Source organism: Haliotis rubra, unplaced genomic scaffold, assembly GCF_003918875.1.
Source record: "Haliotis rubra isolate DU_JTF1 unplaced genomic scaffold, ASM391887v1 Scf207, whole genome shotgun sequence".
Classification (NCBI taxonomy): Eukaryota; Metazoa; Mollusca; class Gastropoda; order Lepetellida; family Haliotidae; genus Haliotis; species Haliotis rubra.
In genome coordinates this window covers 94,396-109,690 of record NW_025766081.1, presented here as the reverse complement: position 1 = coordinate 109,690, position 15,295 = coordinate 94,396, and the positions used below count along the sequence as shown (strand labels likewise).

Sequence of the window (15,295 nt, the reverse complement as noted above, 5' to 3'; positions counted from 1 at the left end):
ATAAATGAAACCCCGTCATTAAAACTACTCATTTCGATCTTTAATTAACTTAATTCGACCTTTTTGACCACAGTGCACAATTCTCACCCGCGAACGAAATTTCAACCAATCAGAGCGGGGCGTCTCTGTGACGTCATATGAGGAATAGATATCAGGGCCGCTGCAGAATTGATGTACATTTCAGGGGGTAAATTTTCTTGTTTACAGGTTTGTATAAACCTGAAATCGTGACAACTGTTGTGAAAAATGAAAGCTATATGTTCTCACAATCTACTGTCATTCAATTTTGTTTCCGAGTTACAACTTGTTTTCATAGACGATTCTGTCAAAATCGCTTGGAGTCGCTAGGCCTTATTTGTTCGAACCAGACGCTAGTGATAGCGAAAAGGATGATCAGCCTCGCTCATCACAGTTACGGTTAATTTCTTCAACCTAAACAGTGCGACATTAAGAAGGGTGGATGCCCATCAGATGCAGTTATTTGAAAATATCCCCGGTAGTTCTTGTCTGATTGTAATAAAGTAGCAAAGCAGTGTGGGCTTTTTCAGGTTTACTAATGCCTGGCTGGTATAATGACTGATCCAAATTGATCCCATTTCTGTGTTTTTTTACCTCGATATTTAATCATGTCATGTAAAACTGTGACTTCTATTACGTATGATATTAAAAATTGACATTTGATTTATTTGAATCCGTAAACTAAACAACCCTACTTTGCCATTGCTAGAAGAATCTGAAAATATACTTAGGTAAATAGGTACATACAGTTTTAGCACACAGCAAATGCTTATTTGTATTTCTTATGCAACAATGAAGTTCTCTTTGTATTAAAATTGCATGCAATACAGCAATTAATACTCCCTTGTAACCGTGTTAGGTGGTATAAACCTACACATGTTATTTTCATCATTCACTTGATGGTCAGTTAATGAAATTATAACAGGTATAATTAGTGGTAACACCACTTAGATTACCCGACAAAGGTTCCCATTTGGCATTTCTTGTGTGTGGAGTAAATATTAAACATTATAAGCATCGATCAAATGATTAACCGATAACACGCTGATTGATTAATTACTTTTATCTTGCACGGCGGATTTGTCAAAAGGTAGTGTTTATGTATGTAGATTTACTAATCTATACTGAATACACTCTGTCGTGTCTGTGTCTGTGTAAAAACAACGTCCTTCTTTCAAAGGATTAACCGTCAATACATTGATTGATTGCTCATTATTGGCTAGCTAAATTACCCTTTTTTAAAGAAAGGCGGACATTATGCAATTCGTTGCCAGATGTGCATATCTTGGGTGACCAATGAGACTATACACCAGTGTGAAATACCTGAAACGATATATCACTTTTTCGTATAATAGACTGTTAAAGGACACATCACTTGGAACAGCTGCAGATGAATGTCATACCACTCGTTTTTGTGGATATTGATGGATACATTCCTCGAACAAGGTAATAGCCTGACATTGTTCCTATTACTTTAATCTGTTTAAATTTTAATGTTTGCATTCGTTTTTATTCATTTGAGGTAGCATTCAACAGAATCATTGTTTTCGCTGTGAAGTGAAATGAGACAGACAACATACACTAGTGCGTGTTAATTAATTCTAACAGACTTTAGGAACCGTTCATAATTTATAGCCGGGGTGGTGGTGGTGGTGGTGGTGGGGTGGGGGTTTGATGATGATGATTTTAAGGGGGTTCACGGTTCACCCATTTTGTTCAGGGAGCTACGGGGGTCAGCAATTTTGTCCACACGTACTGGGGGAAGAAGCAATTTTGTACATTAAAATTTAGAAATTATGGGAAGGGAAGGGGGTCATTGATTTTGTACATGACCGTGACTTTACGATTTTCAAAAATGGCGGCGCCCTGTCGCGAACATCTGCCAGTCTGAGGATAAATGCTATTGAGGTTTGTTTTCACCGAGTTACAAAATCAAAACTACTTTCTTCTGGTAGTAAATTACGTATTTGATTGATGGCCAATAGGACTTAGCATGACATAGGTTACAACATAACAATTTCTCTCGTGGAAGCGAGGTGGGTGTCAATATAATACTACTTACAATATTATTGTTACTTCGACCACAACCTCGCTTCCGAGGAAGAAATCGTTATGTTCAGGGGCGGATACAGCTTTTTGAGAAAGGGGAGGGGTGCACACAATTGAGAAAGGAGGGGTGCACACTTCATTTTCACGAGAGTTTCAATGGTCATTTAATAAACTTTCAGGACAAAAGGGGGGGTGCGCACCCCTGCACCCCCCTCTGGATCCGCCTATGATGTTACAACTTGTGTCATGGAAAATCTTTATGGTCATCAATCATATACATATTTTACTACAACTAGTAAGTAGTTTTGATTCTTTAACTTCCGTAAAGCGAACTGAACACAAGTAATATATCGTTTCAGGCTTTCACAACGCTCGCTTCGCACTCACAAACATAACCCATTTAGCACGAACTGCGGGGTCATGTGGAAATCTGTAGATGGTGACACCATCGCCCGACCCCAAGGAGCAATTGACGACAACCCAACGATTCGGCATGTCGTCGTTGATGTCGATAAATCATCAAAATGACGAGCTTGCTACACACTTTATATACCACTAACTGAAAATCCTTCCTCATGGCTCTGGCGACAGAGTTACATAACCTGTCTGTGGTTTCGTTGGCGGGCGAGAGTGAAGCAGGCGACGTTTTGGCAACTATTAATCGCTCGGTATTAATTAGCCACAAGTTTTTTAAGAATGAATTTGGTGTTCCGCATTTATAAGACTAACCACGAATCGTTCATATGTAATGGTTAAAAGAGTACAAAAAAAACAGTTTATTTGTTCTTTAAATATTCACGTGCAAATGAAAGGCCTCAAAATGCAGCATAATTTTTCAAATATTGTTGACTTTCCAGGTGGGTTTGATAATGCTAAACGTCGTATGTGTGCCGTGTGTGTCCCTGGGGCGCACTAATAGTACAAATAGTACTAATGTTAAGCCACAGCCCGTGTAATGATGTCTTTCCTATTTAGTTATTTACATTGCGGAAATATTAAGGAATTAACATCTACCGCTTCACCGCGTAAGCATTTGATAATGATATATACTGGGGAACATATATAAGGGACCACACGGAAGTAAAAGTGTTCATTTATCCTTGTCCAGGTTTCTTCGCAAGCTTTGTATTGGTGTACTGTGGGTTTTTGTTCAAACTTGCCTCTGTTCATCCAGCAGAAAATGGGTACCCGGTGGGATAAGTCATGTGACAATTAACCTTTTAGCGCCTCACAGGCAGCTTGGGTTCTCCGGGGTAATAATAATCAGATTGTGGCGCTTTGAGCGTGCCCCGCCGAATTGCGGAATTCAGCGCATTACAAATGCCATTATTATTATACTGCAGAAAGAACTGAAGCCAATATTTAAGAGACCGCTTAACTGAACATTAAATACATAAACAAAGAAGTCCGTATTTTCTGGCCTTGGTCCAAGGCTGTAGTGAGGTGAGGTGAAATTGGGTTAAACGTCGTGCTTGAGAATATTTCGCTCATATAACGACGTGCATGCGTGTGTATGTGTATGTGCGGCTGCTTGTACTAGCCCAGACTTAAGCTGGTTTTATAGTGCTAGCCCACTGAGATACCATGCCGCAGTGAAGCATGAATACCCCACTCAGACACATCATACTGACTCCGAGCCGACCAGTCCTTGTCGTACCCATTAATGCCGAGCGCCAGACAGGGACCAACAAGTACCATATTTTAACGTATGACGTGGTCCGGGATCGAACCCGCGACCTTCCGCTCTCCGGGCGGATGCTCTAACCACTACACCACGGAGGCGGTCTCCAAGGCTGTAGTGAATGCTAAGCCCATCGATGTACATTGTATAGTAATTCTATACTTGGCCCATCTATGCGGACAGTTCATTGGGGACACTAGTATGTTAGAGGAGTAAGTCACATGGCTATCAAAGTCCAGAAAACCTGGTGACAGGGGCATGTAATGTTATGAGTGAGTGAGTGAGTTTAGTTTTACGCCGCAACCAGCAATATTCCAGCTATATGGCGGCGGTCTGTAAATAATCAGGTCTGGACCAGACAATCCAGTGATCAACAACATGAGCATCGACCTACACAATTGGGATACGATGACGTGTCAACCAAGTCAGCCAGCCTGACTACCCAATCTCGTTAGTCGCTTCTTACGACAAGCATGGGTTACTGAAGATCGATTCTAACCCGGATGTTCACGGATTGCAATGTTATGCAGTTTCTCAGTTGGTTATTCAGTGTCGCAACACGGTTTTTTAACCGGCAACAGCAGAAGCAGTGGTGGTGACAGAAAACAGTTTTCTACTCAAATCACACAGAAAAGGTTTGCCGTGTTGGAACCGTAAGAGTTGTCCTATTAATACATATATTTGCAGCGGTGACAGACAATGATTTCTTTTTATTTATATATTTTTTTAATTTATAATTTAAACTATTAATTATTACCTTAGAAACTTGTGTAATTCTAGCATTTTCCCTGGCTAAGAGATCAGGACATGGACAAAGCGGAGCAGCAATGTTGTGACCTTTCAAATACATTCAAATGTCTTGTTCGTGCTTGTCCGCGTCCCGAGAGAAATGGATGTCTGTCCTCATGGCTTATCATCGTGGAGTGGTACATGACACCTAATGTGAAAATTAATCACGTCCACCATCAGGCAGTGGTTGTCTACTCTGCAGCAATAACTTGGTACATATCACCCTCGTTCATCCCGGCTCAGTTCTCTTTCGTCCATACCTAGGCTTACTTGTTCCCAAATCTCGAATACGTAAACTAGGTCAAGGCACTTCGCGAGACCTTAGTACTTCCGGTGCAAAACAACGTTTCATACTTTTTTGAATGGTCTCATGGTTGTCAGTTGACAGTAAGGAACCGATAATCCTTGCAGGAATAACACATTTCCGATCTAACCATCCGCGGATAATCCAACTATTAGGACTGTGAACAACTATGACACCCATGTATGGTTGTACACTTGGTCCGGTCAAGTAAAGTCATATTTGGTGATCGCGCAATTTGGAACAAGAACTGGTTCTTGAATATACGCTTCTCACCCGAAATCTGGTACCGTAAGTAAGCTTGGCCCCGTTCGCATATAGCAAGTTGGCGCGCGCAAAGGGAGACGGGAACCAGCTTAGTACCGGAAGTAGCGCCCACGAGACTCACAGGCCCTATAAGTTCCCAAATCTCGAATACGTGAACCTTAAATGAGCTGTCTAATTATTTGAAAAGCTCGCTATATGCCAATTTTCTGAGATGAGATGCCCTCTGAAGCGAAACTTTGCAAACCAGACATTAATTTTGTTTGTAAGCCATTTTTGTAAGCCATGATTCCCTGCTTCACGAAGCTATGGTAGAGAATGAGTCGAGACTATTTCTATTGAAGGTATGAAACTGCTGGTGGATATGGATAAGATTCCGATGTTGCCAATTTCGGTACATTTACCCCAAACGCCATTTATCGTACACAAAGACCACACGATTTAGGGAGTTCACATTTAACATCGTATCTGCATAATTCAATCATACAGCGACTACTTTTGGTGAACACGGTGAATACTTCTCAGACTGGGGATTCGAACAGGAATTTGGGCATGACGACCGAACGCTTCTTCCTCTTTGGTTGATAAATATACGCCAGAGTATAGTCTCGATAATCCGATGAAACCGATTAAAATAGCTGTGACAATTTTTATGAATGGATCACTGAAAATAACTATCCACCCCGTTGTATACATGATGTGCGCTCAGCTGGCATAAAAAAACGAGTGAGTGAGTTTACTTTTACGCCGCTTGTAGCAATATTCCAGCAATATCAAGGCGAGGGACACCAGAAATGGGCTTCACACATTGTACCCATGTGGGGGATCGATCCCGGGTCTTCGGCATGACGAGCGAAGGCTTTAACCACTAGGCTACCCCACCGCCCCTGCACCTAAACAATTACTTCAACTCAACGTCTCAAAACAAAAACTACCTTCGGGCGACACCGCCTCCATTGCCACTAGGTATATGTCCGGTACAAATATCCTGTTTTCAAAATGAAGATTTGGTTGCTGGAACCCAAGTAATGCTAAAGGGGTCGTTGTCGGCACAGATACTGTACCACAGGTACGTTTTTGTACAAAGAAATGTACCCTAAACAAAGTCAAAATACAGAAACGTACCCGATACCCTAAACGGCGGACGAGTCCATATTCCGCAACCCAAAACCGAAACCGTATATGTTATTGTTGTTCCCGTTCAGCTGATTGCGAGAGGTATTGTGCACCGCGAAATATTCGTTACTGTGTATGGTCGTTTCTTTTATAACTCAATCAAATGCATACAACCGTATGACAGATCCGATCAAGAAAACACACAGTGCTGAATGCAATAGTCCCAGGGTACGTTTTCGTAATCTGAACAGCGTCCAAACAGAGAACACATGTCATATATGGAATGTAAACATCAAAACATTGCTCCATACATCAAAAACTGTCGCACGCGGTTTTGTCGGTGTTTGCCGACCTGGTTTCAATCACCATAGTTGCGTTATAAATAGGGTATCGGTAAAGAGCGTTCCAAGGGACATAACTATATGGGGTTCGCTTGAAATCATGTTCGGGCGCGAGAGTCGATTTAATGCAACGTTGCATTCATTAATTCGAACTTTTAATCTAAATACGTATTTTGTTTAAAAAATAAATTATATGATAGCTTCCCTAAGGGCTGATAGTATGATTGAGAGAAATGCATTATGTATTTTAAGAGAAGTGTGTAGTGAAATAGTGCCTTTAATATAATGATTACAAGTCCCCTGATAATATATATAAACATCAATTTTGCAAGTTTTTGTTATATTGCAAACAAACTGAGGAACAAACATGGCGCATCCATTACACTATTCGCCGTCTGCACGTGTGGGGGTCTCAGTGACGGAAGTAATCACCGGAACATGGGAAGGTCACCCTCTGTCTAACTGACCATACGCAGATTTCAGCTACAACCCGGATGTCCCCAACAATACCAGGAAGCCTCGTTCGAAGCGCAGTACGCAACATATAGAGAGACAGTCGGAAACTGTTCATCAGTTGAACAGGGAATTAAAATCGTAAAGTTTTAACTTTTGACAAAGCTGCAAACTGACTTCACCATGGCGATTGAAACGCTGAATTCTGCAAAGGTGAAACTTGCCTTGCTGTGCTGTGCTGTTGGATTTGTGATTCAGGTTATAGCATTTGCTTCCCCCTACTGGTTCACCGGCTACAACATCCATGGCGGTTTGTGGCTTGTGTGTGGAGCTGGGACGTGTGTCGCCGCCCCCGACGGCTTGCCCAGTGAGTCTATTTCGTTTGATTTGTTTGTTTGTTGTCTGTAAATAATCGAAATTGGGCGAGACTATCCAGTGATCAACAGCATCAGCATCGATTTATATACATTGTAATTGGGTGAGTGAGTTTGGTTTTACGCAGCTTTTAGCAATATTCCAGCAATATCACAGAAGGGGGCACCGGAAATAGGGCTTCACATATTGTACCCATTCGGGGAATCGAATCCGGGTCTTCAGCGTACGCTTTACCATTAGGATACACCACCGCCCCTCTACATAGAGGGATACGATGACGTGTCAACCAAGTCAGCGAGCCTGACCAAACGAATCCGTTCGTCCCCTCTCAGTAGTCTTACGACATGCAGGGGCTACTGCAGTCTAAGTAAACTTAGGCTCAGTATTATTCGTTACACTGCTATACTGAGTCTAACAAAACCTTGAGGCTTGTAGAAGGTCGCGTCAGCTAACCTTTTGGACTGACCAATCAGAACACAGCTTACCAAATCGCGAAAGTTAACATTCTCACATACCGTTTGAACCTTTACCTCAAAAACTCGAACGATTCCGAATGCTTTTTTCCGCACGATCGTTTCCGAGTGATACACGCAATGAGTAGACAGTCGCTGAAAATAGCGTTTTTGTCAATATTCAAGGATTTCATCTTTCGAAAATATAAGCAAATAGTAACCATGTCATTAGAAACCCCTAAGCGTATATACTGCAGGCCAAATATCTGTGTTTTATGCGGATTTTCGTTTGTTGATAGATCAGTGTCAGCGACCAGGGAAGGGAAAATCCAAAAACCGTTTTGTAAGTCCCGCTGAACCCTAACAAGTAGTCGTTGTCTGATTGGTTAAATCTGTTCGGCCGTCTCGCGTTTGATTGGACGGTCATAGGTCGCTCAAAAGTTAACTCCCATTTGACAGACACCCATTTGACAGACACTGAACTAGAAGGTTAATTAGGGTAACACCTATGGGTATAATGGAACAGTCCACTGTCTAGTGAGTAGAGCAGGGTGAGCCTTAGTCTGTCTCACAGTCCCTGAACCACATTAATTTCCCTACTGCCAAGCCCTCTCTGCAGTGCTAAAACCCTAAATAAAGCAAGTCTAGGTTTCCTCAGGTTCCCCGATCTCTGGTCTCACTAGGGCTCCTTTTCAATATAAATGGGCTTGTTTGTTACTATCAAAATTATATATATTCAGAGACTAAGCCTTAGTCTAGGTGAGCCTGAAACAGGTTCGTTACTGAGAAGTTTGATTGTGGGTAAACAGAGATTTGTTGTGATTAAATGATAAATGATTTCTTTTCTCAAAATTGATTTTACTATCAATTACTAGCGAATATAAAAACAGGTTTGTTACTTAGAGGTTTGATTGTGTTTATTGATAGAAAAGACCCCTCCCAATAATAGCATATGTACAACAGAAGTTAACTGAGAAAACGTTTTGTTGGAGAGATATAGATATGTACATATTTGGAAACATTCTGATTTGCAGTAAATGAGACACCCGCATTGCCATGTAAGATACGATTAATACCTATCAGTGTTCTAATTTCAACAATACTTTCTAAAGATTGTAACAGTTTATGTCTTTGAGTAGTATACAATGGACATTCAAGGAAGTAATGAAAAGAATTCTCACATCCATGGCCACATTGACATGATGCGTCATATTTTAAATATTTATTCTAAATAAATCGTAATTAGGTGCACTCGTCATATGTCTTGATATTGTGTTTTTATTTGGACTATTCCATTGTAATGAGTAGGTAATAGGTAGTAGATAATCTGTTCACTGAACCGTAAATGTTGTTGTTTTAAGGTGTCTGCGAACTGGCTGTCTGCGTAATGGGAGGACACCCTCGCGACCTTCTACTGGGTTTTGTTAGACACAGTATAGCAGTGTAACGAATAATACTGAGCCTAAGTTTACTTAGACTGGGGCTACTGAAGACACAATTTTACTCGGATATTCACAGGTTATGTCGTTTGAAGACACGAAACCGTTATGGATAAAACTTCTTTGTTTGCAACAACAATTTGAGTGTTGTAGATACCCGACGAGGGTGCAACTCGCAAGTAGCCATAAAGGTTGTTACAAACAAATGGAACTTTTTAGCCATACGTGTCATGTCCTCGTGTTTTCTAAACGCCTGTAAAAGATTTAGTATTTAACAATGTCCAAAAAACATTTCCATTTGCCATGGAAACCGATTCCTGAGAACCATTGTCTCATGCAATATTTAATTGATCAGGTTCAATTACCATTAGCCATAGTGTAAGTCCAAATGACTTCATTCCCTTATTAGACATCAAAATGGGATGTCAGTATTACTATACTCATGCCAATAATGGTTGTCACCCCCCCATCCCAAACCCAACCCCACCCACACCCACACCCCCTCTCCAATAAAAAAAATTGAAGGGGTGACAACCATTATTGGCATGAGTACGTTATATAATCTTATTGTGCACTTCATGTTTGAAATCCAAAATGTTACTCCAGATATATTTTTTTAACCTTCAAGTTTTAAGAGATATCTTACAAATGGAAACTATTGAACATGGGGTTGGGGGAATACCAAATTTTCATCCCAACTGAGACTTTTTCTAATCTCATCGGTTTGATAACCTTTTACTAACTTATACTGTTTTATCTGCACTGATACAGTGTGACGTTTGGGAAGAAATGGTACAAAGATTGTTTTCATACCACGTCAAGTTATAAAGCTCAAACACTTACTGGACGGTGGGGTAGCCAAGTAGTTATAGCGTTATCTCGTCACCGGGGTTCGATCCCCGCATGGGTACAATGTGTGAAGCCAATTTCCGGTGTGATAATGCTGGAATATTGCTAAAAGCGGCGTAAAACCAAACTCACTCACTCACTCACTCACTCACTCAAACATTTACTCAAACATTTACTCAAACGACCACAGTGGTGTCAACCATTTTAAATATTGTTTTCCCTATCAGTTTCTATAACGCACGCTGGAGGGAATGATCTCACGTAAACAGATGTATTTACCATACTACCATCAGTGAGTGAAATGACAAAGCAAACGGAAGTTCGGCATGATATGATTGTGTTAACATCAAGCAGGAAAAGTGTGGTAGACTCAATGTAAACAACAGTTCAGAAGTTGTATATCCATAGAACACACCTCGTTGTTCAACATTTCCTTATCGAAAAAGATTTTTCCATAACAAGTCAATTCTAAATGTCATTACATACATGATGTTGTTTTGTTTGTTTTTATCAAAGAATTTTTTAAAATATTGCGCAATTTCCAATCAAATGGCTGAATAACAATTATTCTTAATTCTCTTGATTGTATCATAAATATCGTTATTTGGAATTTTAGTTTCCAAAACACTGCATGTTCTGTCAAAAAGAAATCCCATTGCATATGTACAGATGCTTACACGTAAGATTCCATTTTAACCAATGGACTTCCCCACAATATAACCGCTAGTTTCTCTACATCATATAGAGGGGCGGTGGGCTAGCCTAGTGGTTAAAGCGTTCGCTCGTCACGCCGAAGATCCGGGTTCGACCCGGCACCGCTTTGAATAGTAGTAAGTTATAGCACTATGTGAAATTTCTAAAAGAATATATGTGGTAGATGTTTGCAACTTTGGTGAAACCCATGTCAGAAGCATAATCTCGAATTCAGAACCACATCATTACATACAGGCTTCAACCAAAGAATGTCGTAAGAGGCGATTAACGGGACCGGATGGCCAGACTCGCTGACTTGGTAGATACATGTCATCGTATCCCATTTGCGTAACACGATGCTTAACTGTTGATCACAGGGTTGTCTGGTCCTGACTCGATTATTTACAGACCGCCCGCTTCGAATAGCTGGAATATTGCTGGGTGCGGGGTTAAAAACCCCAAAACAAAAAAACGAGTTCCAGCCTCTATTATTTACAGATTTTCTCTTGTTTTGTTGGGTCGGTAGTAGTCTAATGGTTACAGCGTCTGCTCGTCACGCTGAAGACCCGGGTTCGATTCCCCACATGGGTACATTGTGTGAATCCCATTTCTGAGGGGCGGTGGGGGTAGCCTAGTGGTTAAAGCGTTCGCTCGTCACGCCGAAGGCCCGGGTTCGATTCCCCATATGGGTACAATGTGTGTAGTCCATGTCTGGTGTTCTCCGCCGTGATATTGCTGGAATATTGCTAGAAGCGCGTAAAACCATACTCATTCATTGTAATATTTATATCACTAACGCCCTTCCTATTTCTCTGCCGCAGGTGTATTCCACTGGGTGCAGGCTTTAGAGGCTATTGCGTTTATATTCAGTGTTCTGGGAATTGGTGTAGTAGCCTGGTTCCTCTTCAACCCTTCCCCTTTCAAGATGAGACTTTGTCAGTCCTTCTTTATCACAGCAGGTAAGTCACATATCAAAGAATTGTTTCGATTGACAATGCTTCTGGGAAGAGGCAACTTGGACTCGCTACTCGGTGACTTGTTGGATGGCGTGCAATTGTACCCCCAAGCCATAGACCGTCGTTTACAATTCATTATATATCTGGAGTAGTAGTAGGAGTAGTAGCAACAGTAGTAGTAGCCGTGTTAGTAGTAGTAGTGGCAGCAGCAGCAGCAGCAGTAGTAGTAGTAGTAGTAGTAGTAGTAGTAGTAGTAGTTATATCCCTGTATAACTACTGGTTTAGCAGGGTCCGGAATGACGGTGTTTCATTGTGTACATGTTCTGAGGATTCTTAGGCATTGCAGTCAAGGTATACCAACATACTTGCCAGTCCAGTTTACTGTCTGGTACATACATCACTCAATGAGTAAATAGAAATATCTTGTTTTCATTTCAATGTTATTGTTTTTTCAAGCAATTTTAGTTTGCAGTTATGTTAAATCATATAGATCTTATTTCACTTTTAGTAAGAGAAGAATTTAATCAAATAATAAAGATGTTTTTCATTTTGTTTCCCAATGCTGACCGACCAAGAAAATCCATCACAGAAATTAATTAGGATATTATCTATATAAATATAGGTATTGAAATAGCCAATACTAACAATACAAGTGAGTATACACAAAAAAAGTGGCTCTTTTGAAGATGGAATTAAGAAGAAATTGATATGGATAGGATTTGTTGTGGCATTAATTTTCAAGGTATGATAAATTTCATATAAACTGCTGAATCTTTAATAATGTTTTATTCAGGTGCCCTAACAATAATCGGGGCGGTGACATTCCTCGCCAAGATCCTCGACGACAAAGCATGGGCAGTCTACATTGAGTTTCCCGCAGGCGTCGGACTCCTGTTAGCAGGATTGTTCTCTTGGTCGGAGTACAGGAGGCTTCACAGTGCCAGTGAATACCTACCTGTCCTAGGCTCCAATAACAAATGAACATGAAATACAGTCAACTCTCGTTAATCCGACACTTGTGGTTGCAGACAAATATGTCGGATTAACGAAAATGTCGGATTAATGAAAATGTCGGATTAATGTATTTGTGTGAAAATATCAATGTTTACTAAATGTCATGATCGTCATACTTTTGCATGCATATCAGAAATGGTAGATCTAGTTATCTTCATCGTATGTAAAAATATTCACAGAAATAAAAAATACTAACAATACATACTTGTCTTCATTTATTAACATTCATAGATGGCATAACATACATATATAATCACATAAGCGAGTAGTAACTTGTCTCCTTACGTATCCGGACACTAATCGTGTAAGTAGCAAGCATTAAAATACTCACAAATGCTAAATTCCAAACACGGTGACCCGTTAGATAAGGTGTCCGGAATAACGAGGTTTAATTGTTTATTCAAGCCATTACACTGTGTACTATATTGTCTAATATTGGGTGTTAATAGAGGATTTGCTTCATCGTTAAAGTTTCTGTGATGAGATGAACTCACCGAGGGCCCTCTGAATTTGAAATATGACCCCGTCATTTATCCATCGTGGAATCTTAAGGAGCAGGAGGATTTTGTTACTTCCTGGGTCAGAGTCATCCCAGTCATATAATGTTAGTAAAGTTATTACATTAGCTCCATTAGCCAGTGTATCATGTGTTAAATCTATTTTGTTATGTATAAATGTGTATGAAAATATTATTTCAAGTACTTCTGTATATATATAATGTTACTGTGTATGTATATAAACTTGGTTTCGTCGCCATATGGCAGCAATAATGCCGATAGGTTAAATTGTAACTCACTCACTCACTCACACTCAATTCCATCATGATACATGTCCTGGAGCCATCAGCTGTCGTAAGTTTCGTTCGAATGGCATATCTCTGTAAACAGTCACCAGAGCAAATTTACTGATCGGAACAAACGTTATCACTAGTATACGACTCTCATTTCAGCGTGGGAACGTTCTGTAGCATAGGTGTAAAGACACTTAGCCCTTACACAAGCACCCCTTAATCCCACGCTTAGTCCTGATACTTCTGTATCAGGAATATCTGTGAAGATCCAGGTTAAAATATATATATGTAGAGTGAGTGAGTTTAGTTTTACGCCGCACCCAGCAATATTCCAGCTATATGGCGGCGGTCTGTAAATAATCGAGTCTGGACCAGACAATCCAGTGGTCAACAGCATGAGCATGGATCTGCGCAATTGGGAACCGATGACGTGTGTCAACCAAGTCAGCGAGCCTGACCACACGATCCCGTTAGTCACCTCTTACGACAAGCATAGTCGCCTTTTGTGGCAAGCATGGGTTGCTGAAGACCTATTCTACCCCGGATCTTCACGGGTCATATATATATGTAGAAGCTAAACAGTCATATGTATATTTTTTCTTGTTCGTGTAAGTATCTCGAGGCTCGCTTGTACGATGTCGCGTGTAGGTCTTTTCGGAACTTGCGTTCAGCAGATGCATTTTAATCTCATGGGTGAAATTCTTTATTGAAAATTGATCGAGAGTGAGTGAGAAGAGAGTTGGGGGAAGGGTTGTTACTTCATTCTTTTGTCTGACTCATACTTTCAAAACTGTTTAGTTCATATTCCACAGACATTACCTCGCTACTGAAACAGTAAAAACGGCAACGAAAAACTATGAAACTGCAACATTTATTATATCAGCGAACTTCGACCTCTACTGCGCATGCGCATTACGATCTCGGCTTCTTTCCAATTTCCGAGCAACCGTGAATCGCCTGGCGTAGAAGAAGTATTAAATATGTCGAAATAATTGCTGTCAATCGTTTCATACGAATGGAAAGTAAACTAAACAAGTGCGCACACAAGTATGATGATGATAAGTGCCAAATAACACAACAGAAATACTTAAAAAGCAATGTAACTTTTGTCCAAGCTGGAAAATGTCAACATGCGGTCGAGACTTCCTCTTCCATGTGCGCATGCGCAAAATCGAAGTTGCGGGCTCCTCGTTTTATGATGCTGTGTTAGCGATTTAAAGTTGCCGTTTTTACTGTTTCAGTAGCGAGGTATTACATTTATGTTGCTATTTCCACGATTATTGTGGGCTTTTCTGCGTTTTTCTGCCCAGTGGGGAAGTTTTCTTTGGTAGGCCTGATACAGTGGTCTGATGATGTCTGTTAATAATGTGTACGTATATGCCCTCAAGGTGAATTAAAATTGAAAATGACCTAAGTCTTGTTTTGATAAGAACACCGAATCTCTCATTTTTTCAATATCACAACCACGGCTGTGGTGCAGAGAAACAAAAAATAATCGGCAATACGAAACCGGAATACGAAACTGTCTCGGGACCCAACTCCGCACAGGAAATGACACACTCGCTGGTTGCGGCCAGCCTATAGTTGTCCTCACATCTCACAAAGCATACAGACTGCAGCAGTTATGTTACCTCGGAAGATACCACAGGAAGGACACTCGTTTCGTATAATTCGTATGTAATGAGACCTCGTGTAGTATTCTCTATTTATTACCC

At 40.6% G+C, this 15,295-nt stretch overlaps 1 protein-coding gene across 1 annotated transcript; it reads left to right on the top strand.

Annotated features, from left to right (window-relative positions):
- Positions 1-7,060: 7,060 nt before the first annotated feature.
- On the top strand, positions 7,061-12,864 carry LOC124276177. Its single transcript, XM_046711839.1, has 3 exons — positions 7,061-7,379; positions 11,642-11,779; positions 12,570-12,864. Exons 1-3 carry the CDS (start codon positions 7,196-7,198, stop codon positions 12,755-12,757), a joined length of 510 nt encoding a protein of 169 aa, XP_046567795.1. The 5' UTR covers positions 7,061-7,195; the 3' UTR covers positions 12,758-12,864.
- Positions 12,865-15,295: the final 2,431 nt, after the last annotated feature.

Excerpts from the sequence above, each read along its gene's own strand:
- LOC124276177 (XM_046711839.1), top strand. The coding sequence starts at position 7,196 with ATGGCGATTGAAACGCTGAATTCTGCAAAGGTGAAACTTGCCTTGCTG. Across the intron at positions 7,380-11,641 it reads CGCCCCCGACGGCTTGCCCA|GTGTATTCCACTGGGTGCAG; the intron begins GTGAGTCTATTT and ends TCTCTGCCGCAG. Across the intron at positions 11,780-12,569 it reads GTCCTTCTTTATCACAGCAG|GTGCCCTAACAATAATCGGG; the intron begins GTAAGTCACATA and ends TGTTTTATTCAG.